The sequence below is a fragment of the Delphinus delphis genome, chromosome 12 (genome assembly GCF_949987515.2).
Source record: "Delphinus delphis chromosome 12, mDelDel1.2, whole genome shotgun sequence".
NCBI classification, from domain to species: Eukaryota; Metazoa; Chordata; class Mammalia; order Artiodactyla; family Delphinidae; genus Delphinus; species Delphinus delphis.
Genome location: NC_082694.2, coordinates 30,228,517 through 30,254,548, shown reverse-complemented (window position 1 = coordinate 30,254,548; position 26,032 = coordinate 30,228,517). Strand labels below are relative to the sequence as shown.

Here is a 26,032-nt window from a genome sequence, read left to right as displayed (position 1 = left end):
TGCTGCAGTGAACATAAGGGTGCATGTGTCTTTCTGAATTAGGGTTATTGTTTTCTTCAGAGAAATACCCAGATGCAGAATCGTTGGATCGTATGGTAGTTCTGTTTTTTGTTTTTTTAAAGAAGATGTTGGGGGTAGGAGTTTATTAATTAATTTATTTATTTTTGCTGTGTTGGTTCTTCGTTTCTGTGCGAGGGCTTTCTCTAGTTGCGGCGAGCGGGGGCCACTCTTCATCGCGGTGCGCGGGCCTCTCACTATCGCGGCCTCTCTTGTTGCGGAGCACAGGCTCCAGACGCACAGGCTCAGTAGTTGTGGCTCACGGGCCTAGTTGCTCCGTGGCATGTGGGATCCTCCCAGACCAGAGCTCGAACCCGTGTCCCCTGCATTAGCAGGCAGATTCTCAACCACTGTGCCACCAGGGAAGCCCTGGTAGTTCTATTTTTAATGTCCTGAGGAATCTCTGTACTGTTTTCCATAATGACTGCACCAATTTACATTCCCACCAACAGCACACGAGGGTTCCTTTTTCTCCATCTCCTTGCCAATACTTGTTATTTGTTGTCTTTTTGAAATTAGCCATTCTGACAGGTGTGAGGTGATATCTCATTGTGGTTTTGATTTGCATTTCCCTGATAATTAGTGATGTGAACATCTTTTCATGTGTCTCTTGGCCATCTGTACTCTTTGGAAAAATATCTGTTCAGGTCCTCTACCATTTTTTGATCAGGGGAAAATGTCTATTCAGCTATTCAGCCCATTTTTCAATTGGGTTGTTTGTTTTTCTGATGTTGAGTTGAATGAGTTCTTTGTGTATTTTGTTTTTGTTTTTGATTTTCGGGGCTTATTTTTGGCTGCACTGGGTCTTCATTGCGCCGCGCAGGCCCTCTAGTTGTGGCATGTGGGATCTTAGTTCTCCAACCAGGGATCGAACCCGCGTCCCCTGCATTGGAAGGCAGATTCTTAACCACTGGACCACCAAGGAAGTCCCTCTTTGTGTATTTTGGATATTAACTCCTTATCAGATTTATCATTTGCAAATATCTTCTTCCATTCAAGGCAGTCTTTTCATTTTGTTAATAGTTTCCTTCGCTGTGTTAATCTTTTTAGTTTGATGTAGACCCAATTTGTTTATTTTTGCTTTTGTGTCCCTTGCCTGAGTAGAATATTGCTAAAACCGACAGCAGAGAGCATACTGCCTGTTTTCTCTAGGAGTTTCATGGTTTCAGGTCTTACATTTAAGTCTTTAACCCATTTTGAGTTTATTTTTTTATATGGTGTGAGTCCAGTTTCATTCTTTTGCATGTAACTGTACAGTTATTGTGTCTTTTTTTTTTTTTGCGGTATGCGGGCCTCTCACTGTTGTGGCCTCTCCCGTTGCGGAGCACAGGCTCTGGATGCGCAGGCTCAGCAGCCATGGCTCACGGGCCCAGCCGCTCCGCGGCATGTGGGACCCTCCCGACCCAGGGCACGAACCCGTGTCCCCTGCATTGGCAGGCGGACTCTCAACCACTGCGCCACCAGGGAAGCCCTATGGTGTCTTTTTGATTACTAGCTATCTAGGGGGTGTGAAATGATATCTCATTTTTGGTTTTGATTTGCATTTCCCTGATGACAAATGATATTGAGCATATTATCTTTTCATGTGCTTATTGGCCATTTGTATATTTTCTTTGGAGAAATGTCTGTTCAGATCCCTTGCCCATTTTAAAATTAGATTGTCTTTTTTATTGTTGAATGTAAGAGTTTTTTATATTTTCTAGACACAAGTCCTTAATCAGTAATTTGTAAATATTTTCTCTCATTCTGTAGGTTGTCCTTTCACTTTTTTGATCGTATCTTTTGAAGCACAAAGGATTTTAATTCAATAATGTCCAGTTTGTTTGTTTCTTTCAATGTCATATCTAAGAACCCATTGCCTACTCCAAGGTCACAAAGCTTTGCACTTATGTTTTTTTTCTAAGAGTTCTATGGTTTTAGCTCTTACATGTAGATCTTCCTTCATTTTGAGTTAATTTTTGTTATGATACGAAGTGAGGTCCAGCTTCACTCTTTTGCGTGTGGATATTCAGTTGTCCCAGCACCATTTGTTGAAAAAACTATTCTTGCCCCCGTTGAATTATCTTGGCACTTTCATAAAAACTCAATTGACCAGGGGCTTCCCTGGTGGCAGGGGACACGGGTTTGATACCTGGTCCGGGAAGATGCCACATGCCACAGACCAACTAAGCCCGTGTGTCACAACTACTGAGCCTGCGCTCTAGAGCCCGCGAGCCACAACTACTAAGCCCACGTGCCATAACTACTGAAGCCCGCGCGCCTAGAGCCCATGCTCTGCAACAAGAGAAGCTACCTCAATGAGAAGCCCGCACACGGCAACAAAGAGTAGCCCCCTTTCGCAGAGAAAAGCCCGCGCGCAGCAACGAAGACCCAACTCAGGCAAAAATAAATAAAATAAATAAATAAATAAAAAACTTGATTGACCATTAATGTGAGGTTTTTTTTCCCCCTGGATTCCAGATCTATCCCATGGATCTGTATGTCTATCCTTTTGCCAGTACCAGGTTCCTTAAGATTTTCAATATACAAGATCATATCATCTGTAGAGATAGTTTTACTTCTTGCTTTTGAATGTGGATGCCTTTTATTTCATTTCCTTGCCTCATTTCCCTGGCTATAACCTTCAATACAATGTTGAATAGAAGTGGCAAGAGTGGACATTATTGTCTTGTTCCTGATCTTAACGACAAATCAATCTTTCACTATTATGATGTTAGCTGTGGATTTTACACAGATACTCTTTATCAAGTTGAGGAATTTCTTTCTATTCCAAGTTTGTTGAGTGCTTTATCTAGAATAGGTGTGGAATTTTGTTAAACACTCTTTCTGTGTCTGTTGAGATGATCATGGGTTTTGTCTTTTATTCTATTGATATGGTATATTACATTAAGTGATTTTCAGATGTTAAGCCCATATTGCATTGGCTGGGATAAATTCCTGGGATAAATTCCACTTTGTCATGGTGTACAATCTTTTTTATATGTTACTAGATTCTGTTTGGTAGTGTTTTGTTGAGAATTTTTGCATTTTTATTCACAAGAGCTATTGGCCTGTAGGATTTTTTTTTTTTTTTCTTGTGATGTTTGGTCTGATTTTGGTATAAGGATAATACTAGCCTTACAGAATGAGTTGAAATTGTTTGATCTTTTAGTTTTTACTTTTGGAAGAGTTTGTAAGTAATTGGTAATAATTCTTCTTTAAATGTTTGGTAGATTCATCAAATGTCTAAACCTGGGATTTTCTTTGTGGGTAGTTTTTTAAAGTTTATTATTACTAACAACCTCTTTACTTGTTATAGTTCTATTCATATTTTGTAGTTCATCCTGAGTCCATTTTGGTACTTTTTGTCCTAAGAATTTGTCCACTTCAGGGAATTCCCTGGGGGTCCAATGGTGAGGACTCCATGTTCTCACTGCCAAGGCCTGGATTCAATCCCTGGTCGGGGAACTAAGATCCCACAAGCTGCACAGTGCGGCCAAAAAAATTTTTTTTAATTAAAAAAAATTTGTTTTAAAAAGAATTTGTCCATTTCATCTTAGCTATATAAATTGTTGGAAAATGATTGATCATAGTACTCCCTTGTAATCCTTTTTGTTTCTGTTAGGTCTGTAGTAATGTCCCCTCTTTAATTCCTGTTTTAGGAATTTAATTCTTCTTTTTCTCTTGGTCAGTCTAGCTAAAGATTTGCCAGTCTTCTTGATCGTTTCAAAGAATCATCTTTTAGTTTTGTTGCTTTTATCTACTGTTTTCGATTCTCTATTTCATTAATTTCTACTCTAATCTTTCTTTCCTTCTACTTGCTTTGCTTTACTTTGCTCTTCTTTTTACATTGTTAAGGTGGAATTTTAGATTATTCATTTGAGATCTTTCTTCTTTTTTAACATAGGCATTGACAGCTATAAATAGTCTGCTTAGCACTGCTTTAGCTGCACCCAATAAGTTTTGGTATGCTGTGCTTTTGTTTTTATTCATCTCAAAGTAATTTCCCTTGTGATTTATTCTTTGACTCATTTGTTATTTGGAAGTGTGTTTCTTAATTTTCATAGATTTGTGAATTTCCCAAGTTTCTTGCTGTTATTGAGTTCTAATTTCATTCCAGTGTGGTCAGAGAACACACAATTGGACGATTTACATTTATTTAAGTTTATTGAGGCTTTTTTAATAGGCTAATATGTTGTCTATTTTGTAGAATGTTCCATGTACACTTGAGAAGAATGTGTATTCTGCTATTTTTGGGTGAAGAGTGCTATAGATGTCTGTTAAGTCATTTATTTATAGTTTTGTCAAGTCTTCTAGTTCCTTGTTGTACTCTGTCTCCTTGTTCTAGCCATTGTTGAAAGTGGGGTGTTGAAGTTTCCAACTATTATTGTTAAGTTGTATATTTCTTCTTTCAATTCTGTCAGTTGTTGCTTCCTATTTTGAGGGCTGTGTTGTTAATTGCATATCTGTATAATTGCAATATCTTTCTGATGGATTAACCCTGTTATCATTATGAATTGTCCCTCTTTAGCTCTAGTAACAGTTTTTTGTGTTAAGGTCTTTTTTGTCTGATACTAGTATAACCGCTCCAGCTTTCTTATGGCTGCTGTTTGCAAAATATAACTTTTCCTTTCCTTTTATCCTTTTACTTTCAACCTATTTGTGTCTTTGAACCCAAAGTATATTTCCTGTAGAAGGCATATAGTCAGATCTTGATTTTTATTCAGCTTGACCATTTCTGTCTTTTGATTGGATTGTTAAATCCATTCATATTGACTATTATTTCTGATAGGGTAGGATGTACATCTGCCATTTTACTTTTCATTTTCTATATGTGTCTTTTTTGTTGTTATGGTTCCCCTATTCTTCCTTTAATGCTTTCTTTTACATTAAGTGAATCTTTTGTAGTTTAACATTTTAATTCTGTTAATGATGAGTTAAACTCTTGTTTTTTATTTATTTTCTTAGTGTTTCCTCTAGGGCTTACCATATACCTCACCTTAGCAGAATATATTTTAGACTTACATTAACTTAATTCCAAGGAGATACTGATCTTAACGAGTCCTATATGTCCTGTATATCTCTATTTTCTCTTCCACTTTTTTGTAATATTATTATTCATATTACAATCTGTATATATTACATATGCATTGTTACTATTGCTTTATGTAATTTTACATCCTTTAAAGAAGCTGAGAACAGTATATATTTATAGATTTTGTTATACTAACTTTCTAATTTACAATTTCTGGTTCTCTTCATTTGTTCCTGTGGATTCAAGTTAAAATTGTACTTTCTGGGACTTCCCTGGTGGTCCAGTGGGTAAGACTTCGCACTCCCAATGCAGCAGGCCCGGGTTTGATCCCTTGTCGGGGAACTAGATCCCGCATGCATGCGCAACTAAGAGTCTGCATGCCACAACTAAAAAAGATCCCACATGCCGCAACGAAGACCTGGCGCAGCCAAAATTTAAAAAGTAAATAAATAAATATTTAAAATCTTACTTACTTATTTTCTTACTCCATACAGCTTTGCTCCCATCTACCTCCTTTGTAGATGTAGTTGTTATTGTGAAATATGTTTCTATATGTTATAGGCCCAACAATACAATTATATGTATATTGTTTTATACAATTTCTTTTAAAATCAGTTAAGAGAAAAAGGAGAAGAAATACACATTTATATTGTTTTTTTATAAGTACATAACTACCTTTACCAGTGCTCTTTGGGTTTTTTGTTTGTTTTGTTTTTGTTTTACAAGGATCCAAATTATGGCATGGGGTCACTTGCTCGTAGCCTGAAGAATCTCAATTAGTAATTCTTGTGAGGCAGGACTGCTAGCAAAATATTTTCAGTTTTTGTTTTCTGTTTTTGGGGGGTGTAGGCAAAGTTTTTATTTCATCCTCATTTTTTAAAGATAGTTTTGCTGGATATAAGATTCTCGGTTGACAGTTTTTCTCTTTCAGCATTTGCGTATGTCATCTCACTGCCTTATGACATTATTTCTGATGGCAAGTCAATTGCTTATCTTTTTTGGATCCCCTTGTATGTGGTGAATCACTTTTCTCTTGTTGTTTTCAAAATTTTCTCCTTGTCTTCAGCATTTTTAGTATGATTGCCCAGGTGTGAATCGCTTTGTGTTTTTTGTACTTTAAGTTTGTTGAGCTTCTTAAATGTGTAGATTAATCTTTTTCAACCATTACTTCTTCAAGTATTTTTTCTGCTCCTTTCTCTCACTTCTCATCCTGGTACTCCCACTATGTGTATGTTGGTGTGCCTAATGATGTCCCATATGTATTTTTCTTTTTTTTTTTGAGGATCTGTTCATTTTTCTTCACTCTTTTTTTTAATCTCTGTTCTTTGAATTGCATAATCTCTATCCACTTATCTTCAAGTTTGCTGATTCTTTTTTCTGCAAGGTCAAATCTACTCTTGAGAATTCCTAGTAAACTTTTCATTTCAGTTATTGTATTTTTCAATTTCAGAATTTTCATTTGGCTCTTTTTTTAAAAGATAATTTCTCTTTATTGATATTCCTTATTTGATGAGACACTGTCATACTTTCTTTTAATTCTTTTTAGTATGGTTTCCTTTAGTTCTTTGAAAATACTTATAATAACTGTTTTGAAATCTTGGTTTGTTAAGTCTGATATCTGTGCCCTTTCGGAGACAATTTCTGTTGTATGCTTCTTTTTTTCCCCTGCTTATGGGTCATACTTTTTCTGTTTCTTTGTATGTCTCATAATTTTTTGTTGAGAACTGGACTTTTTAAGTAATATATTGTAGCAACTGTGGATACTGATTTTCCCGCCCCCTTCTCCAAGGTTTGTTTGTTGTTGTTTTCTTGTTTATTCATTTAGTGACTTGGATGGAATATTTTAGTGAAGTATTTTTCCCCATCAATGTGAAGCCTCTGATATGACTGCTAAAAGGATGCAGCTCTGGATATATGCAGGTAACTCTGAGATGGCAGTAGTTTTAGCAGGACTCTCTCAGACTGTCTCTTTCCCTGAGTCCTCTGTTCAACTGGCTGTCTCTGCTGGTATCATACTGGACTTTTAGGCTCCACTAATTGTCAGCTTATTGCTCTATTGTCAACAATGCCCTAGGACATAAATTGCTCTAGGGTCCGATTCAATTAAACTTGGGTCCCTTTGTGAAGGTAGTTTTTAAAGCCATTCTTTGAGGTTTGTTCTGACCCCAGGAGGGCTCTTCTAAGATTTCTCTTTCCCTGGTTCTCTCTGGTAAACTAGCTGGCCTACAGCTTGTTGTTTTTAATTGCTTACCACCAGAATCTCCATTGTTTTCAGAGCACTCTTAAGTTTGAATGTCCCCATGCTCTGTTCCAAATAAAGTCAGTGAATTTCTTTTTTTTTTTTTTTTGTGGGTTTGTGGCTTGTGGGATCTTAGTTCCCGGAGCAGGGATCGAACCTGTGCCCTCTGCAGTGGAAGCATGGAGCCCTAACCACTGGACTGCCAAGGAATTCCCTAAAGTCAGTGATTTAGGGAAGAGCTTCGGAGCTCTTAGTTTTTATGGATTGACTGGGCATAATCTCTGAGTCTCTGTTGAGGAGCTGAGGGCAAGGACAGTGGCTCATATCTCTCAGAATGACATCCGGCTTTGAGAGTAGGGTTCTGGGCACTGGTGGTATCCTCTGATCCTGTCGGTGGACATTTAGGTTGCCAGTAAGCCTCTCCCAACACAGAACCCCTCTGCCCCATGAGCATGTAAGCTGGGACAAGGGTGATCAGTGTTCTCAGACTTCCATGCCTGAAATGAAGCCTCTGCCCTGTTGGTGAGGGCTGGGTGAAGGAAGGGAGCCCCAATCTTTTGGCTACACTCACCAGGAATTTAGCCTCTACAACTTGGAGCAGAGAAAGGAGGCATTGGTGAGATGCTGGCAGCCTGCTCCTCTCAGTGAGATACCATATCTCTTGACTGGGAGCTGAGGGGAAAAGGAACCCCATTTTCTTGGCCACACTCACCTGGATCAGAGCTTCAGGCATTGCTCTGAGATGGGGAGAGAGGAGGGAGGGAGCAGGTTGTAGCTTAAGTGCCACAGACTCTCACTGTTCTCGCTGAGATTTAGTAGATTTTCTTGAATAAGTTTCTTCATTTGCTGTATGCCCTTAGGAAAATTTCCAGAGACTTTTACAATTGATTTGTAAAATAATCTTTACCAGTTACGGTAGGACAGTGGGTCAACAGAGCGCCTCATGCTACCATTCCAGAAGTGGAAGCTGGGCATAGGGATTTGAGACAAACTCACTCTAGCTCTCAGCAGTTCAAGAGACATTAGAATTACATTTTAGATCCCTTCTGGGGTTATTAGACTTAAGCATGATACGCAGGTGCTAGCCTGATTAAATCATCTCTCTGTTACTGAAAGCTTCATGATAACCTCCAATCGCTGAGGCACTCGGTGGTGGGTTGAAAACACCAGCCCAGCTATGGTTCTGCTGATCCTTTGGAATTGCTCTGAGGCTGAAGCAAAGGATTCATTCAGATTTGATGCCTTCATTGAGAGTACTAGGGAGAACAGATAAGAAAATGGGCACACAAATCTGAAAGAGGCCTCACTCTGTGACCTTCTTTCCTCAGGGGTTCCTGTCCTGAACAGACTCCACCTCCATGCTCACAATGTAATAGGCACCCAGATTCCTGTCTTTCTCCAAATCTGGTCTCAAGAGGCAGGCATTCCCTCTCCTATCTCTTAGGACCTGTCTTCCAAGCTTCCTTTCTACCGCAGATGGGAGTGTTTACCCCATCAAAGTAGCATTATTCCTCCCTCCCACAACTACAGCTCAAACTACCTCAAAATCAGTCAGCCCTGTTTCCTATGCCATTACCACCACAGCCAGAAACCAGACCCATCACTCGAGGACTTCAAGTGCTTGCAGCCAAGATCCCCGTCCTACGACCATTCTCACACAATGTGCTAGCACCAGCCAGGCACAGTAAGAGTGCCAGCCTCCTCCTGCCCTAGCCCAAGTGAGTGTGCCGCTGCTCAAACCAACCAGTCCTGGCGTCCAAAGCACACCCACCCCTTAGGAACTGGTCCCAATGTCCTCTGGGGTTCCACAGTGCCCTGGCCCACACAGCATCCTCCAGGGACCACCCCACTGGTCCCAATAACTTGTTCCTATGGAGAATTTAACCTCAGGAAGTTTTTACTAGTGGGGCTCCAGTTAAAAGCGATAGAAACAATCCAAACTAGCTTAAGCTTCGGAAGGATCTCGGAGCGGCTTCGGGAGCAACGAGGGGCGGGCCTTGGGCACGGGACCGCGGTGTGGAGACGGCAGGCTCTGAGGTCCTGCCTCCGCTTCTCTCTGGGTTTGCCTCTTCCCTCTGCCTTCCATCACCCTTGCCTGGAGGCTGTCAAACCAGTTGTTCAGGAGATATACCCTCACCATCCCCTTCCAGAGAGGAAATCCACCCGCTCTGGGCACTTTCTGCCATCTGCCCTCCCCGTGGTCTGGCTTCCATCAGGCACTGTCTGCCCAGCCGCATGGCTCTAGCTCTGGCCAAGGGGTCTTTAGGGTAAAAGCCATCCTCTCCTCCCATCTCCTCCTGCCTCCCTCTGTGACCTTCTTTCCTCAGGATCATCGGCAGCCTCTGGCCTCCTCAGGACGAGGACGGAGGCAGGAATGCCTCAAAGTCCTTCTCAACCCTGGCCGCATGTGACAATCACCTAGAGAAATTTACAAAACGCCAACTGCTCAGGCTCTAAACCAGATCAATTAGTTGACCCTTGAACAACGTGGGGGTCAATCCTCACCTAACGTAGAGTTGGCCTTGCATAAACGCGGTTCCTCCTTATCCGCAGATTCAACCAACCAGGGACCATGTAGCATTTACTATTGAAAAATATGCACGTATGAATGAACCCGCGTTGCGCAGTTAAACCCCGCGTTGTTCTAGGGTCAACTTGTAATTTGAATCGCTAGGCACAAGTCCCCCACATTGATACGCACCCCCACACCGCCAGGTGATTCCAATGTACAGCCAGGGTTGCAACCACCGCTATAGAGACCGCAAGATACCCCAGGTGAAGATAAAGAGCGTTTACTTGAAGAGGTCCTGAGATACACCCTCCGACCCCTAACACAGACATAAGGTCTTGCTGCCATTGTTTGTATCCTCATATTCCAAAAGCAACAGCCCAAAGAATCCCTCAGCTTCCAGGAAATCCTCAAAGTCTGTCCCTGCAAAGCACTGCCACTTTATCTTACTTTGAAGCCAGTTGCTAAGGCCCCACCTGGGGCAAATATCCAGTAGGAGTTGCTCGTTTTCAAAGTGCTCAGGAGGGATGCTGACTCCTTCTGACCACTGGGATTGGAAGGCAAGTGGGCTACAAAAGGAGGTTTCCCTGGAAAGGGGGAGAGGTCCTTCTGGTTGGAGAATCTGCATTTTTGTCTCTCCTTGCAGGTCACTGTGGTCATAAAAGACCCTCTCCCCTCCATCATAGACCTTCCCAGTGCAAACACTGGGAAGTCCGGTGCAGAAGGAAGAAGGTCGTTAGAAGTGGGTGGTGTGGCCAGATAAGCCTAGAGTCGACCCTGGGGCCTCAGTAGCCCTCTAATAAGCTTGGAGTCTGTTTCCCCTGAGAAGGGGTGAAAATGTGGATGGTTCAGTAACACTAACACTGATTCAAGCAACACTTATTGCTTGGCTACTTGACCAAAGTCACGCGGCTGATTTACAGTGCACCTGTTTCGCTTCAGGTGGAAGTGTAAGGGAATAGAAAACCTTGCTGGAGGGCAGTTTGGAAACGTATATCAACAGCTAAAAAATGTTCATTCCCTTTCACTTAGTAATTCTACTCCCAGGAATCCATCCCAAGAAAACAACCAGAAGTGAGCCATTTAGTTTTCTGCAGCACATGTGAAATTGACAGCGCACCCATCACGATGTTGGGCTCTGGTTGCGTCATAATACACGTTTAGGATGTGGACTGACAAAGGAAGCTGGCTCATAATTTAGCGCTGAAAGAAAAGAGGCACAAAAACGTATACAATATGCATACGCATAGAGTAATAGACCGTGATTTCTGTGGGTGGTGGGATTGATTTTTAATATCTTCATTGTCCTTTCTGTTTGGTACAATCAGCACTTAACCAATTTTATAAACAAGAGGTACGCGTCTTTCAGTGTGGGGTGTGTGCGATGTCGGGTCTCCAGGACGACTGGGCCGCGGGGGTGGGGTGGCAGGCTGGGCGGCGCCGGGGCCGAGGAGGCGAGCGGGACCGACACCGCGACCCTCGCCCGAAAGCGCCCGCCCGATCCCCGGAGCGGGAGCTGGAACCTCGGCGGGCGGGCGGCACCCCGCAGGCGGCGGCGCCTCTCAGGGGTCGTCCCCATGCAGCTGGCGGAGAAGGTGTCAGCCAGGTGCGGCGACTCGGCGGCCCGGCGGCCCAGGTGGGCCTGGGAGCGGGTGTGCGGGCGTCGGGGCGCGGGAAACCGCTCGGGCCTCCCGGAGCGGCCGGGCGTGGAGCGGCGGGGGTCGGCCGGGTCACGCTCGCCTCCTGAGCGGTGCCCGGGGCCTTCGACGACGGTCGCGTCCCCATTGCCCTGCCGCGCAGCGCGCCCTGGCCCGGCCTCCAGAAAGGCCTTCGTGCACGTGGGGGCCTGGCCCGCGCGGGCCCCGCAGGCCGCCGCTGCCCGGCTCACTCCCGTCTTCCTCCCCGCGCCTGCTCTAGCTCCGTGAGTCTCGCCGAGGTGTGGGACCAGAGGGCGATCGGGAGCTACCACGAGCTGTTCGCGGCCTCGTTGGGCAACCTGGAATGGTTGCGGTTCTGTCTAAATCAGCACCGGGGGAAAATCCCGGCCGATGACAAGGTAAGGCCTCGGAGCTCAGGGGCGGGGACCGAAGTCGTCTCCACCCCACAGAGAGCTCCGTACGTAGTAGTTACCTGGCGAAGAGTGACAGTGGAGCATCCGGAGATGTCCTTTTCTGGGTAGATGGTCCTAATTCACCTTCCGACCGTCTGGAAGGCCATCTTGGGGGAGCGAGGAAGGGTGAGCGATACGGGAGTGGGAAAGGGGTACGTGCGATTCCCCGGGGGCACAGAGAAGAGGGGGAGGGTAACCCCAAGAAATTGCTCTCTAGGTTAGGTTGTGGGCCCTGGGTGCCAGTCCTGCTCAGCCTCTTCCCGCCTCCTCTGGCCCCCACAGGGTTTCACTGCCATCCACTTTGCAGCCCAGAGCGGCAAGCTTGCATGCCTGCGGGTCTTGGTAGAGGAGTACAAGTTTCCCGCGGACCTGCCCACCAACAATGGCCAGACACCTCTACACCTTGTCATCCGCAGTGACAACAAGACCACGGCCCTGCCCTGCATTCACTATCTGATTAAGCAAGGGGCAGCCCTCAACACGTGAGTCCAGCCTATGAGGGGAGAGTGGCTTGGAGCCTGGGCAGATAAGAACCCCACTTCCAGGCAGGCAGATCCAAGCAGGACAGGCAGAGGGGCTGTGGGGTGACAAGGATTGATTCCCACATGAACAGTCAGAGAGCCCACATGGTGTCGTGGTTAAGAGATTTTGGGAGAGGACAGACCTAGTTCGTGTCCCAGCTTTGCTACCTGCTACCAGACAGAAAAACCTCAGGCAAGTCACTCAACCCTAAGCCTCAGTGCTCTGGTTCCCAAACCTGTCTGTACACTGGAATCACCTGGGGAGCTTCAAAAATACCAATGCCTGTGTTCCAATCCAAAGGCTGTCATTTAACTGGTCTGAGGTGTGGCCTGGACTCTGGAAGGCTCATAAGATCCCCAGTTATTTCCCATTTGCAGCAGAGTTTGGGAACTACTTGCCTCAGTGTCTTCAACTGAAATTTGGGGGGATGACAGTGCCTATCACGTGAGACTATTGTGATAATTGAGAAAATGCATGGAAAGTGCATGGATGGCATATAGGAGACTGCATTCATTCAGAATACTTATTCAGCATGTAATGTGCTAAGCGCTGGGCCAGAGCTGAGGAATAAAATGGTGAACATACAGCAATGGTCCCTGCCCTCGTAAAGCTGGTATACTAGCGCCGGAGCAGACAGCCAATTAGCAAACTAATGAATGAACAAAATGACAGAGTGTGGTAAGTGGTTATGAAGGGTATAAACAGGGTGGTGGGGTGGTGAGTAAAGCGGGCAGGGAGAAGATCTATTTGGGAAGAGCAGTTACCTCTAAGGAGAGAATGGAGAGGTGAGCCAGCCTAGCAAAACCAAGGACAAGTGTTCCAGGCAGAGGTGTAAAGGCCATGCTGGGAGAGAGTGGGGCAAGGTCAGAGGGCAAAGTTGGGGAGGAAGCAGGGCCCCGGCCATGCAGGCCTTGTGGGCCATGGCTAGGTGTGGGGAAGGGGCAGGAGGGCTGAGTGGTTTAAGAGGAGATGAGGTTAGTGGTCTCTGAGCTCCAGCCAACCAGCTCTCCTTCTAGCATTTCCTCACGGGCACACACCCCATAATCAGACTTTTGCTGTTCATTTAGTACAAACCCTCCTTCTACAGTTGAAGAAACTGAGGTACAGAGAGGAGAAGGGACATGCCAGGGTCACCCAGTGGACTGGTGGCAGAGCAGGCCTGGAAGCTGGCTGGCTCACCTATCTGACAGGCAGATGCCCTTGGTCCTTCCTTTCTGCCCTCCTCCCACCCCCACCCCGGCGGGGCCCTCCACAGTCAGACATGCAACGGCTCCACACCCCTGCACCTGGCAGCCCGCGAGGGCCTGCTGAGCTGTGTGAAGGTCCTGGTGCAGAAAGGTGCCAATGTTCATGCCCAAGATGCCATGGGCTGCAAGCCCATCGACTACTGCAAAATATGGAACCACCGCATCTGTGCCCGGTGAGGCTGTGAGAACCAACCCTGCCTGTCACCCTTCCCCAGGGCCCTCACCCAGAGCTGAGCATGTAAGAGGAGGGTCTGGGGATGAGCCTGCAGAGGGCGCCTCTCCCCAAGATGCTATTCCCAGGGCTGTCCACAGGGCCTCACCCCTGGGGTTTAGCACTGCCGTGAGGCCCCAGCTCCTCGGCAGGGGGGTGGTGATCCATCAGACGCTTTAGCCAGAGGGGCCTCGGGCAGTGGGGATGGGTCATCTTGCTCATCTCACCTCTGGCAGCTCTGCCCACTCCCACCCAGGCCCTCAGCAGCAGCCAGTCTTCCCTGCCCAGGGCGAAGCTCAGTCACTGGGGAATGACACGCCCCCGCCTCGGCACCAGGTTCTTGAAGGATGCCATGTGGAAACAGGACAAGAAGGACTTTGCCCATGAGATGGGGAAACTGAAGAGGCTCAAGAACCAGCTGGCCCTCATGGAGGAGGACTACCTGACTGAGTATCAAGTAAGGGGTAGGGCCAGTAGGACGGGCAGCGGCACCGGCCATCCAGGCATGTGAGCAGAGGCAGGGACCCACATGCACAGTTAGTTAGAAGAGTGGCTAGAAGTGGTCCCATCCAGAAGGAGCCTCCCTCACCCCCTCCTCTGAGGAGGAGGGCTCCAGGAGGGTGCCGAAGGGATAATGCTCAAGAGGACGCTTTAAAGGTGGGCAGCAGTTGGCCACATGAAGAATCAGGAAAGGACTAACCTGGTAGAAGGAACAGAGAGCCCTGCGGAGGGGCATAGGGGCACATGAGAGCGTGGAGTTTGTCAAGAAGTGCAAATTCAGTACAGCCAGGGGATCAGATGTGAGCTGGAAACTGACAAGCTAGAGACCCGGCAGGGGCCCAGATCAATGTCAGACCTCAGCTGGGACAGACAAGGAGAATAAAGGATTTTAAGCAGGTATAACGACACAGGATGTAAGAACCAGAAAACCCCAAAAGAAGATGCTGGGACTCCTAAGTGGATCCGGGAGTTGGGAGGGCTTCGGGGCTGGCAAAACCCGGTACTCCAGCTCTGTTCCAGCTGCATTCCTCGCCAAACTGCCCTGTCCTACCCTCCGTTGTCAGTGTCACCCAGCCTTCACAGTCATGTATGTATCCAGAGGAGGCAAAGCCCATCTGTTCCCGTGGCTCTAAGATTTCCCAGAAGCCCCTTGAAGATCTCCCCTTATCTCTTATTGGCCTCAACTGGACCATGTGTCCATTCTTGTTCCAATCCCTAGAGCTAAAAGAAAGCCATGTGTTGACTGACTTAGGTCTGGGGCGAGGCTGATGGAATTACTATGATTGGCTTAGCCTAATCAGAGCCTACATCTGAAGCTGGGTCAATCTCCAAACCACCTGACTGCTTAGCAACAGTCTGGCAAGTGAGACACTGAGATGGGGAGGGGGGAAGGGATCGGTTCTGTGACGAGTTGAAGGTTCAGCTCTAGAGGAGGCATGGACAGAGAGCATCACCCCCTAGCCTGGAGAGCCAGCCAAAACTGTCTCTCTCCCTACACTGACCACTCAAGGCCCACCACTTCCAAGAAGCCTGCCCAGATTAGCTCCATCCAGTTCCTAGCCTTCCAAACTTTTCTGCTTTCTCCTTCCAGGGTCAAGGATAACCCTACATCACTCATTTGCCTTTTTCCCCATCAACCCAGAGACTCTCTTAGGGCAGGCATGTCTCCACCATCAGACTGGGAACTCCTTTAGTGGGGGTGGAGGCTGGTCTCCCCCATTAAGACTCAAGTTTTTCCATAGGGCAGGGACTGTGTCTCCCCCCTCAAGTTGGAGACCTCACCTAGGGCAGAGGCTGTGTCTCCATCAGATTGGAGGTCTCGCCTATGGGAAAGGCTCTGTCTGTCCCATGAGCCCAGGGGCCCCCTCCAGGCGGTGGCTGTCTCCCCAACAGAACAAGGGCTCCCACAGGCAGGGGTTTCTCTCATCAGACTCCGGGCTCCCCGGAGGCAGGAAGGTATCTACTCAGTCAGGAACCTGAGGTTTCCAGGGCTGCAGCCACAGGGCCCCCTTCCACAGAAGCACACGGAGGGTAGCCCTCCAGAACTACCTTGTGCCTTCTGATGTTGCAGAAAGAGCATCAAATTCTGAGAGAAGCTGCTTTCAAGAAGTGGCTCCAACGCAAGCTGCCGCCCCAAGGCCCATCCCCCAGCCGCGACACTCAGGGAGAGCCCCGTCCTCCACCCCAGGCCACCGTGCTCTCCAAGACCCCCAGGCACGGGGCACTGCGGCCTCCCAAGAGCTTCTACCCCTCCCAAGAGGTGCGCCTGCGGCAGGCACTGCAGCCCAGTCAGCCCTCGGTGATGCCTATACCCAGCTGCAAGCAGCTCATGGTCAGGCGGCCCAAGGTGTGGAATCTCAGCAACAGCCCTGTCAGGTCCCCCGCCGCCCAGATTGGCTACCCGCAGGGCACCCGCCTGGGCGTGCATCCCGACCCCAGGCCGGAGCACGACTTCCGCTGCTTCCTCGAGGTGAGGTCCGACGGGCACGGCGGTGCGCTCCTGCGCACGGTGGCCGGCAACCAGGTGGCGCCTGTGCCCCGGCTGCCTTTAGAGGTGATAATCCGTGAGCTGTACCCATCGCTGCAGCCGTGCAGGATGAAGGTACCCCAGGGCTTCTGTTCTGTCACCATAAGAGAGGTGCCCCGGAAGCGGCGCCTGGGCGATGGCACCTTCTGGACCGACACTCTGAGCATGAACCTGCGAGAGACGTTTGACGAAGCCTTCCTGGCAGCCGTGCGAGCCCATCAAGGGCTCCCCACTCTGCCCTCCCCCAAACCACCCCCCACTTAAACTTATTTTGGTAGCCTCCCGACTGGAGGCTGCCCAGTGAAGGCTGAGGTGTGGTGATTCTGTATGGATGGGGAGGAAGGGGAGTGCCCACAGGCTGCCCACCCCCAAGCTCAAGGATTGGAGCCCCCTCCCCGACAAAACCCAGCTCCCAGGTCTCCCTTCTCTCCACAAAGGAATCTCTTGGACCCCCCAGGAGATCCAAGTTAGGGCAGTAGCCCAAGGCTCAGAGTGGGGATCCTCCTCTATCCTGGGCCTTACCATTGTAAAAGTGACACCTTGGTGTCCCCATTTCCCTTCCTCACACCCAACAGCTCACCAGGGACAAGGATTCCAGGATGACGGACCACTGGGAAATTCTGCCTCTTGTTCCTATTAAGTCCTTCCTGCTGCAGGTTCTAAGCCTCACTCTGCATCTCCAGAACAGGGAGGAAGAGAGCTAATGTGTCACCCTGCCATTGGCTTCCCTGCCACTATGGGCTGCCATCCTTCATTCCCAGCTGCCACTGGGGTTTCTGCAGCACAGGGAGGCACAGGCAGCCTTTCTGGAGAAGGGAGGGAGGACCTATGGCTTCAGTTTGAGACTGAAAGCACTTGTACTTTCTCCAGGAAGCTATCCTGGGTCCCCTGCTATCCCCTGTACACACCACTACAAATCATTCATTAAACAAACATTTATTGAGTACTTTCTATGTGCCAGGTGCCAAGCTAGGCACGGTTGATACAAAAACTGAAGGACGATTCCTGCCCTCAAGGAGCTTACAGTCTAATGGGGAGATAAACCAGTAAGCAGGCAAGTAAGCCCAGAGTGATCTGTGTGGTGTGCTGGAGGGAGAGGGGACATTCAAAGTTCCTTGGAGGAAGTGAAATCTAAGTTGAGAACTGACAGAGAAGGTACTCAGGCGAGCAGAAGGGAATTAAAGTGGCATCTCTGGATACAGGAGGCTGAAAATCAGAATGCAAGGTGGCAAGTGATGAGGCCAGATGCGAGCGAGAGCTGGGACACCACGAGCCTCACGAGCCATGCTCAGGGGTCTGGACTTTATCCTGACGGGGGGAGCCGTGGAAGGTTGTAAGCCAGGGAGTGACTAGATCAACCGTGCATTAGAAAGACAACTCTGGCTGTGGGATAGAGAAGCAGAAGGAGGCTGTCACAATAATCCAGGTGAAAGGTGCTGACAGAGGGAGTGGCTCAAATCAAGAGATGTTAAGAAGGTAAACTTGACAGTCGTTAGAGATTGGATGTCAGGGCAGAAAGAGAAAGCAGGTTTCTGGTCGGGCTCCTGAGTGATCTTGGGGCCAAGGCAGGTACCCAGAAAAGGCAGGTTGCAAAGGGTGGCACCAAGTGCCATCTGGGCCATGAGAGTTGCCTGTGTGCCCAAAGGCAGCAGAACTGTGGTTCAGAGGACCGAGAGGGATGCTGGGGCTGGCTGTCGGCTCTCAATTCCTTGAAACCATCAGCACGGATGGGCTCCTCCAGGGAACACACGACCGAACCCTGAGAAACCCCACTGCGCGGGGGGTGAGTGGAGGGGCCTGCACAGGACCCGGAAAGGAGCAGCCCGAGAGGGAGAACCAGCCACAGAAGTGCTTGGGACGCTGGGGGGACGAGCCCTGCCCGATGCTGCACAAATCCAGAAAGAGGAGATACGAAGAGGGTCCACTGGACTTAGCACACGGCCACTGGCAGCCCCCAGAACACTGGCAGTGGAGCGAATGGAGGGCAAAGCCACACCACTGGGGTGAGAAACAAAGAAATGGACAGCAACGGAGGGCAAGGCCAGCTGCTGGCCAGCAGTCAGGACACTGGCCTCCAGTGTCCTCCACCTTGTCCTCCCTTGTCTGCATAGGACAAAAGGGCCTGGCCATCTCAGTGCCACTGAGAGAAGGCCCAAATGTACTGCTCCTCCCCAGGAAAGGGGAAGGCTGGGATTTTTAAGAGAACGGGAATGCTAGACCCAAGGAAATGAAGGGCTACGGCGGGACTTGAGGCAGGACGTAGAGGTAAGATCTTCAAGCACAGAGGTCTTCCCTGTGGCTGAAAGGTACCACATGTGTGCAGTCCATCTCTGCACCTGTCTGCTTTGCTGTGAGGTACAGGACATGTCCGGTGATGGCTCTCGTGGGGACTTCATTCGCATAGGTACTGCTGAGTACTTGTAAGGCACTGTAGTTGGAACGCAAGGTCAACAAATGCGGGCCTGTGCCCAGGACCTGGCCTGCCTTTTTAGAAGACTGATCACCTCCCCAGGAGCCAAGAGCACTCAGAAGAGAGGGCCAGCCCTTGTGTGCTCTTAGAGTGACAAAGAGCTTCTCTCACCAGCCCTGTTTCTTACAAAACAGGCTGTAGCCCAGGCCGCCAAGAAGCCAGTTTTTAATGTTTCTCCTCGAGCCTGAGATAGAATTCAGCCAGAAACCGCTCTCTTCCCTAGGCGAAGACTTATAAATAGGACACTGTACATGTTCTCCTGAAAAATCTAACCCCGTCCCACACCATCCCCTCTCGCCCCCAGTCTGACAGTCACGGAGCCCTGAGGAAAGAAGAGATGCAAGGAGAGAGAAGGGCATTAAGAAAGGCCGCATCCATCCCCACTCCCCCGCCTCCCACTCCAGGCTCGGCTCCTCATCTCTGTCCCCTTCCCACTAAGGGCCACAAGAACAGTCCCTTCGGAAAGGCAAGACCCAAACCCAGAAAAGGAGCCCCTGGCGCAGAAAAGCCAGTCCAGGCGGAAGGTCAGCAGAAGAAAGGAAGATGAACTTTCAGGGTATTAAGGCAAACAGGGCCACCTAGAATCTTTATTCAAACGGGAATCAGCACTTGGACAGAAATCACAGTTCAACAGCAGAACTTTCTCTTGCAAGTGCTAAGCCACGGCCCCTCCCCATGGCCATCTGCCCATAGCAGTTATCACTGTCTGCTCTCCAGCTTCACGGCCCCTGCCCTGCCTGCCCCGGCTGAGCCAGAACTCCGGACCCATCACAGGAAGGGGCGGGAGGGCCACAGGAGCTCAGCTCTGCACACCCAGGTGGGCCACGGCCTCCTGGCTAAGCAGGCACCGCATCCTCCCTGGCGCCCTCTGAGGTCTCAGCCTCCGGCAGCATCACATCTGAGCCAAGCTGAGCCTCCTGAGGACGGTGGGGATAGGGGCTTCCGGGGGAGTCGAGGGAAGGAGGGCCAGCGCTGGGGGAAGGTGCCTTCCAGCTCCCGGCACCCACCTACTGCAGAGGCCCAGGGGCCTGACTCTCCTGATCTTGCCCCAGCATCCCCTCCGCAGAAGTTCAGTACATCTTCTGCCGACTGGGTAGAATGGCCTCTTTGATGAAGGAGAAGACAACCAGGATCCCTAAGCGTTTGCCCCGCTTGCCTTTGGTGAAGTAATTGGAGACCACGTCATCTGTGGAGACACAGGCAGGGAGATGAGAGTGTGTGTGTGTGAGTGTGTGTGTGTGTGTGTGTGTGTGTGTGTGTGTGTGTGTGTGCAGGGAGATGAGAGTGTGTGTGTGTGTGTGTGTGTGTGAACACAGCTCTGCCCACCCAGAGTCCAAGTGTCTCCATCACAGGGCGGGCTCCAGCTCCCCCAGCAACTCAGGCCTTGCTGGCGTCCTCCCACCATGCCTCCCACCTTACAAACCCCTTCTCACCTCCAGGCTGCATGGTGGAGGGCAGGACGTTCTCCCCAGCCGACAGTGACACAAAGAACGCAAACGGGATTATCCACAGACAGAAAGTGAAATAGGCCAGGACCTGGCAACAGAGACACTGAGATGAGGGGACCCCTGGAGATGCCAAGGCTGGGCCAGGTGTGCTCACCATGTATCTTAGAGAGGCGGTCAAGCGTACCCCACACTTGATCTCTGAAGGGGACCAGGGCCCGGGAAGCAGAGACAGGACACCCCCAGACATGGAGAAAATTCAGTGGGGAAAGGTGGAGACCAAAGATGACTGTGTGGCCACAATCCCCAAATCGTGGTCACTAGGACAAGCAACTCCTCTGAACCAAAGGAGGCAGATGGAGGGCAAAACCATGAATGACCCATGTTCCCTAGAGAAGCGACCTTGTTCTTCCCCAGGGGTTCAAACTGGAGTAGCAGGGTTCAGGGTTGTGGCCCACCCCTGCCCTGTGAGGTCTGCGTCAGACCAGGCCACCCCACCGCCCCTTCATGACCTTAGGATGCTAGGCTGGGATGCTGGCATCCCCAAAGGACTCACTGGGAGACAGCAGTGTCCTCCCCACCGCAGCCAAAGGGGTCCCTGCTTTTCATCCTCACTGCTTTCTAAAATCACCTATACCATTTTTTTAAAAAATGTATCATCCCTGAATAAACTCAGTTTCAAATCATAGTCAAGTTCACAAAGAAATCACGCAAGTCCCTTTTACTCGCTCTGTCCCGGTTAGTAGTTTGATGACGTACTGAATACTTCTTACCTCTGAGAAGGGATAATATTCCTCTGCAAAAAACTGAAACGCTAGGTAATGATTCACCACCACTAGCCCTGTTGAGGGAATGAAGAGTCATTTATTCTGGGGTGGATAACATAAAGCAGACTTTCAACCTTCACAAGGCCCCGGAGGTTGGAAGCCGACGCTTAGTCCTGACCTCACACCCAGCTCAGAGCATGGCTCCGTGCCAAGCGCACTACTCTCCAGAACCCAGTTTCCCGTCTGTGAGAACGGAAGAACTAGCCCCCACCCCACCTGCCCGCTGCAGAGGGCACTCATGAATCCAATTAGAAGTAGGTAAAACACTCTTTGAATATTATAAGAATGAGACTCCAGCGCTACACACTCCAAAGCATGGTGCCAGTTGACCTGGTCTTTAGCAGCCATGAGTCCTGAAGAGAGCTCCGCAGGGCTGTGTGGAAGGGTGTCACGGGCGTGCAGAGCAAACGCTCCCAAGGAGTCCACTCCAGTCGGGGCAGCAGGGAGGAGGCTCTCACTCCTCAGGAATGAAAGGGCACAGTTTGCTAGACGGTTTGCAGTGCAATCTTAGGGTTCCTCAAAATTCTCGGGGAGGGGTCCGTCCTCAGGATAAGGTTCACTGGTGTGAACTGGTATGTTCTGGATCCCACCACCTCCTTAGCATGCAGCCAAATTCAGAGAGAGATCCCGGGGACTCGCTGCTCCGAGACAGGCATTCCTGCCGGTTCCCACGGTGAGGTGAAGGGCAGGCACCAGAACAAGGCATCCCCTCACACCCAACACCCCTCACATACACCTCACAGCCAACTGCCACGAATCTTTCCTCTTTTCTCTTCTCTTGCCTCTCCCCTTCTAAGGCAGACAACCACAGCTCTGCCGCTCCTAGCCGCGCTCTAGGGCGAGGGCATACTGGAAGATAGGATGGTACCTGACACCCACAGATCTTCAGAAAAACTCTCCCAGGCACCTTGAGGGCAAGTCAGGGGAGTGACAAAGGGAAGCCAAGGGAGCTCCCCAAGGGGTGGGGGGATTGGGGAGCACCCTCCCCCCTGGGAAGACGCAAGAGGAGCCTGGTCTCCAGGGAAGGATCCTCACACCAATCCCCGCAGAACAAATCCTTTGGTGGAATCACACCAAGGCACTCAGTCCTGGCTTTAACACTGTGCCCTCCTTGTGAGTAACAGTCTCTTTCCAGATTCTCTCACAGAAACAGAAAAGCAGCTCTAAGAAACCCCAATCAATCTGATATCTTGACCAAAGGCTACGATGACCAGTAATGACTAAAGGGAGAAAAGGCAATCCCGGTAACCAGATACTGTCTAGAACCTTTTCCGAGAATAACTATAGCATCTATGTGCCAAATGAGTCTCCTAAACATCACTGAACAGATGGAGAAGCTAAGGCCAGAGAGGGGAAATGACTCCCTGGGGTCAGAAACTGGTGGCAGAGCAAAGGCAGGAAGGCCACGGTCCTCCAAACTGGGTCTGTCAACCCCAAGGCAGCTGTCTGCAGGGACCCCCAGAGCCCCAGGAGGCTCGTCTTAATCACGACTTTGGGCCAGAGGACTGGATGGGGAGCTGCCTGCAGGCCAGGGAAAGGCTTTGGGCTTTTCCTGGCCAAGTGGTTTCTTAGGGGCTATAACTGCTCAGCCAACCCACCTCTTTTCCCTTCTCAAACCCTTTGTCAAACTTACCTCCCTAGGAAAGCCCTCCCTTTCTGAGTATCCCAGCCCCCCAAATTCTAGTCATTAGAGCCAATGCGGGCCCTAGGCTCCTCATGTGTGAGAACCCCAGCCTCCAATCAGCCTGGTCTCCTGGAGGACCTCAGTGGTTTGCCTCTTTTCTTTATATCCCCTTCAGTGCCCTAGACTGAGCTGGGCACGTCCAACCAACTCAGTTGCCTCCCCAACTATGTCCCTTCTCACCGCACGACAGGATGAAGTTAGGCGAGGTCAGCATGATGAAGGGGAAGGTCTGGAGGAGGCCAAAGTAGACAAGGTTGGTGAAGAGGCCCACACCAATCATGTAGGTGGGGAAGCGCTCAAAAACGTAGAGGCCAATCAGCACAGCTGTGGAGAACTGAAAACAACCAGAGGCACACAGTGCGGGGAGCTTCTTCCAGGCAGCCTTTCTGGACTCACTAACCCCCAGCCTACTCAGGGCAACACTCTGTTCATGTTTCAGTCTCTCCTTGTTTCACAGCCACAGTTCTGACCTCCCCAGCTAGTCTCTCAGCTCCCAAAGGGCAGCACTTTTCAATCTCAAAGTTTGTTTGACAGCAACCCACAGTAAGAAAAATAGTTTACACTGTGACCCCAACACATGTACATATACATGATCAAAGTTCAGATTTCAATTCTAGTCTTTCCCATTCCTTTTTTTTTTGTGGTACGCGGGCCTCTCACTGTTGTGGCCTCTCCTGTTGTGGAGCACAGGCTCCGGACGCGCAGGCTCAGCGGCCATGGCTCACGGGCCCAGCCGCTCCACGGCATTGGGGATCTTCCCGGACCGGGGCACGAACCTATGTCCCCTGCATCGGCAGGCAGACTCCCAACCACTGCGCCACCAGGGAAGCCCTCCTTTTTTTTTTTTTTAATGCTGATAATGATCTACTGAATTGATTGCACAACCCAATAATGAATCCTTCCTGCAGTTTGAAAAACATTGTTCTGAAGGACTTATAGCTGTCAGTGCTCAACAAAAGGCAGGCAGTTGGTTGAATGAAGGTCTAATTCCTGTACCAACACTCATGAGCTGGGCCTCTGAACCCAGAGCTGAGAGCTATGGTCTTGTCTCCACCACTAACTCCCTACCCCAGGCCATGCCCAAAGTGGAAGTGGCTTTTGACAGCAGGTGACTTGAGAGGCACTGGGCTCGTCCTGTCCAAACGTGCCCCCAGACCCTCCCCAGCCTTTCCTGCAGCTGCAGAAATCTATCCACCAGCAGTCACTCCTGTGGCTTGGACATCAACGGCAAGGATTGTGTCTTCAGGAAGAGAATCCTTCCACGAGCCCTGAGCAGGGCAGGGCCTGGGGCAGGGAAGGTGTCTCCCTCTTAGACCAAGTCACTTGATCCAGTTAGAAAGAGGGCAAAGAACAAGTACTCAAAACTGTCCTTAAGGTTCCTCTCAGTTCTAAATGCTGTAAGCAGAGCAAGGGGCTAAGACCCCTGAAGGTGGTCAAACAAAGGCAAAGCCACAGCCCTGTCAACAGAGAGTGGGCACTCAGCTCTCGCCTTAAGGAGCCAAGAACGAGGCCCGCAGTGAAGCGATGCCACTTGGGGAAGGAGGCCAGGGGAGACATAGGCCCAGGAGAGCAGACCCAGGGGGACAAGGTACAGGGCAGGGAGGTAGGGGGTGGTACCCTCAGGAAACAGCAAGGACACAGGTCTCATCACCCAGGCCAAACTTTCCCCACTTCCTCCTTCTGAGGCAGGGCAAGAGTGAGGGGGATCCTGGGGAAAACTGCCACTTACCCAGATCATGTATTTTATGATCCTGCTGGTGGCCACTGTGTATTCTTCTATCAATTCTGCCAGGTAATAGAGTCCGGCCGCTGGCAGGGGGGAAGCAAGCAGGGAGAACATTAGCCAGTGTCACTCCCACCATGCTGATCACCCCTCTCTCTGCAGCTGGATTCCACTCAACCTTTCATGATTCCGTTAGGTAAGAAACAAACCAAACAATCCGTGTGTTACCCTCCCAAGTCGGAAGTAAAACTCTGTCAGGGCAACTAAGGAGAGATTTCATAAAAGTGAATGGAAACCTGTATCTGATGCCTCCGCACAAACCTAACCTCTGGCCCATAAAAGGGAATTTCTTTCGCTCATTCAGTAAATATTCGCTGGCATTTATTATGCGCCAGCTGCTGGGCTGAGAGCTGAGTACGGCACGAGACAGACGAGGTCCCTTCCCTGACCAGCTTTGCGGGGGTGCGGGGGTGCTGAGTGGGAAGGGGAGTCAGACGATCCCAGTAGGACAAGTCAAACCCCATAAGGAGTGCTTCCCGGAGGAGGTGAAGTCTCAGCTGAGATCAAGAGTAGGAACTAGCCAAAAAGGGAAAGGCCGTCAAAGTCAGAGTCGGAAGCACCAAGGGCCCGAGGCGAAAGGGCGGGGGTAGGTGTCTGGGAAAAGTTCGGTGCGGCCGGCCCCGCGACGGAGGGCGCGGCAGCGGTTGGCCATGCGCGGGCAAGGGGCACTTGAGTCAGCCTCCCCTGGGCACCGCTGGGGCGGACTCTGTGACTCCTGGAAGGACCCGAGGTCAGGCTAGGCTACTGGGGTCAGGAGGAGGGGCAGGACCAGGCGGGGCAGGAAGGGGGATGCGAAGGCCGGAAGGAACGGGCGGGGGTCTCCCGGCTCTCTCCGGCGCCCTCGTGATGCGACCCCCGGCGAGCACAGATGCCGGAGCTGGAGCCCGCGCGGCCCGGGGTCGCGCACTCTCACCGACGGCCAGCGTGATGAAGGCCACCTGGATGAAAAGCGACAGCCAGCTCAGCACATACATGAACCACATGGCGCCCCCGCCCCGGCCGCCCGCCAGCCCGCCGGGACGGGCCTGCGCGCTCGGGCTCCGGCAACACGGAGTCTCCGCCACCGCCGCCGCGTCCCCGCCCCGCGGACGGTCGTGCGCCGCCGCCGAGAGCAGCCCGGCCCGAGCACCGCCCCCAGCCGGGTCCGGACTAGCGCCGCCCGCCGGCGCGGAGGGCCAACCGCTGCTGCTCAGACCGGCGCGCGCCCGCGGACCGCCGGGCTCCCGAGGATGCAAAGAGGGGGCCGGTCGGCAATGCAACCACGGGGAGGCGGGACGGTCCTGAGGCGCGGGGACGCAGCGCTAGTACCGGAGCTTGGAACGTAGCCACCGGCCCCTCCCTGTGCACTCCCGCGCCAGCCTGGAGTTGCCCAGGGCTTTCTTTTGCT

At 50.3% G+C, this 26,032-nt stretch overlaps 2 protein-coding genes across 2 annotated transcripts; one reads left to right on the top strand and one right to left on the bottom strand.

Moving 5' to 3' along the window:
* Positions 1-11,203: 11,203 nt before the first annotated feature.
* ANKRD53 (ankyrin repeat domain 53) lies at positions 11,204-16,700 on the top strand. The gene is made up of 6 exons (XM_060027530.1): positions 11,204-11,455; positions 11,642-11,875; positions 12,212-12,411; positions 13,707-13,871; positions 14,246-14,366; positions 15,981-16,700. The coding sequence occupies exons 1-6, from the start codon at positions 11,204-11,206 to the stop codon at positions 16,698-16,700; spliced, it is 1,692 nt and encodes a 563-aa protein (XP_059883513.1).
* A 664-nt stretch (positions 16,701-17,364) lies between these two features.
* TEX261 (testis expressed 261) lies at positions 17,365-25,723 on the bottom strand. Its single transcript, XM_060026413.1, has 6 exons — positions 25,559-25,723; positions 24,592-24,671; positions 23,043-23,196; positions 21,125-21,192; positions 20,340-20,442; positions 17,365-20,092 (listed from the first exon to the last, which is right to left on the bottom strand). The coding sequence occupies exons 1-6, from the start codon at positions 25,626-25,628 to the stop codon at positions 19,977-19,979; spliced, it is 591 nt and encodes a 196-aa protein (XP_059882396.1). The 5' UTR covers positions 25,629-25,723; the 3' UTR covers positions 17,365-19,976.
* Positions 25,724-26,032: the final 309 nt, after the last annotated feature.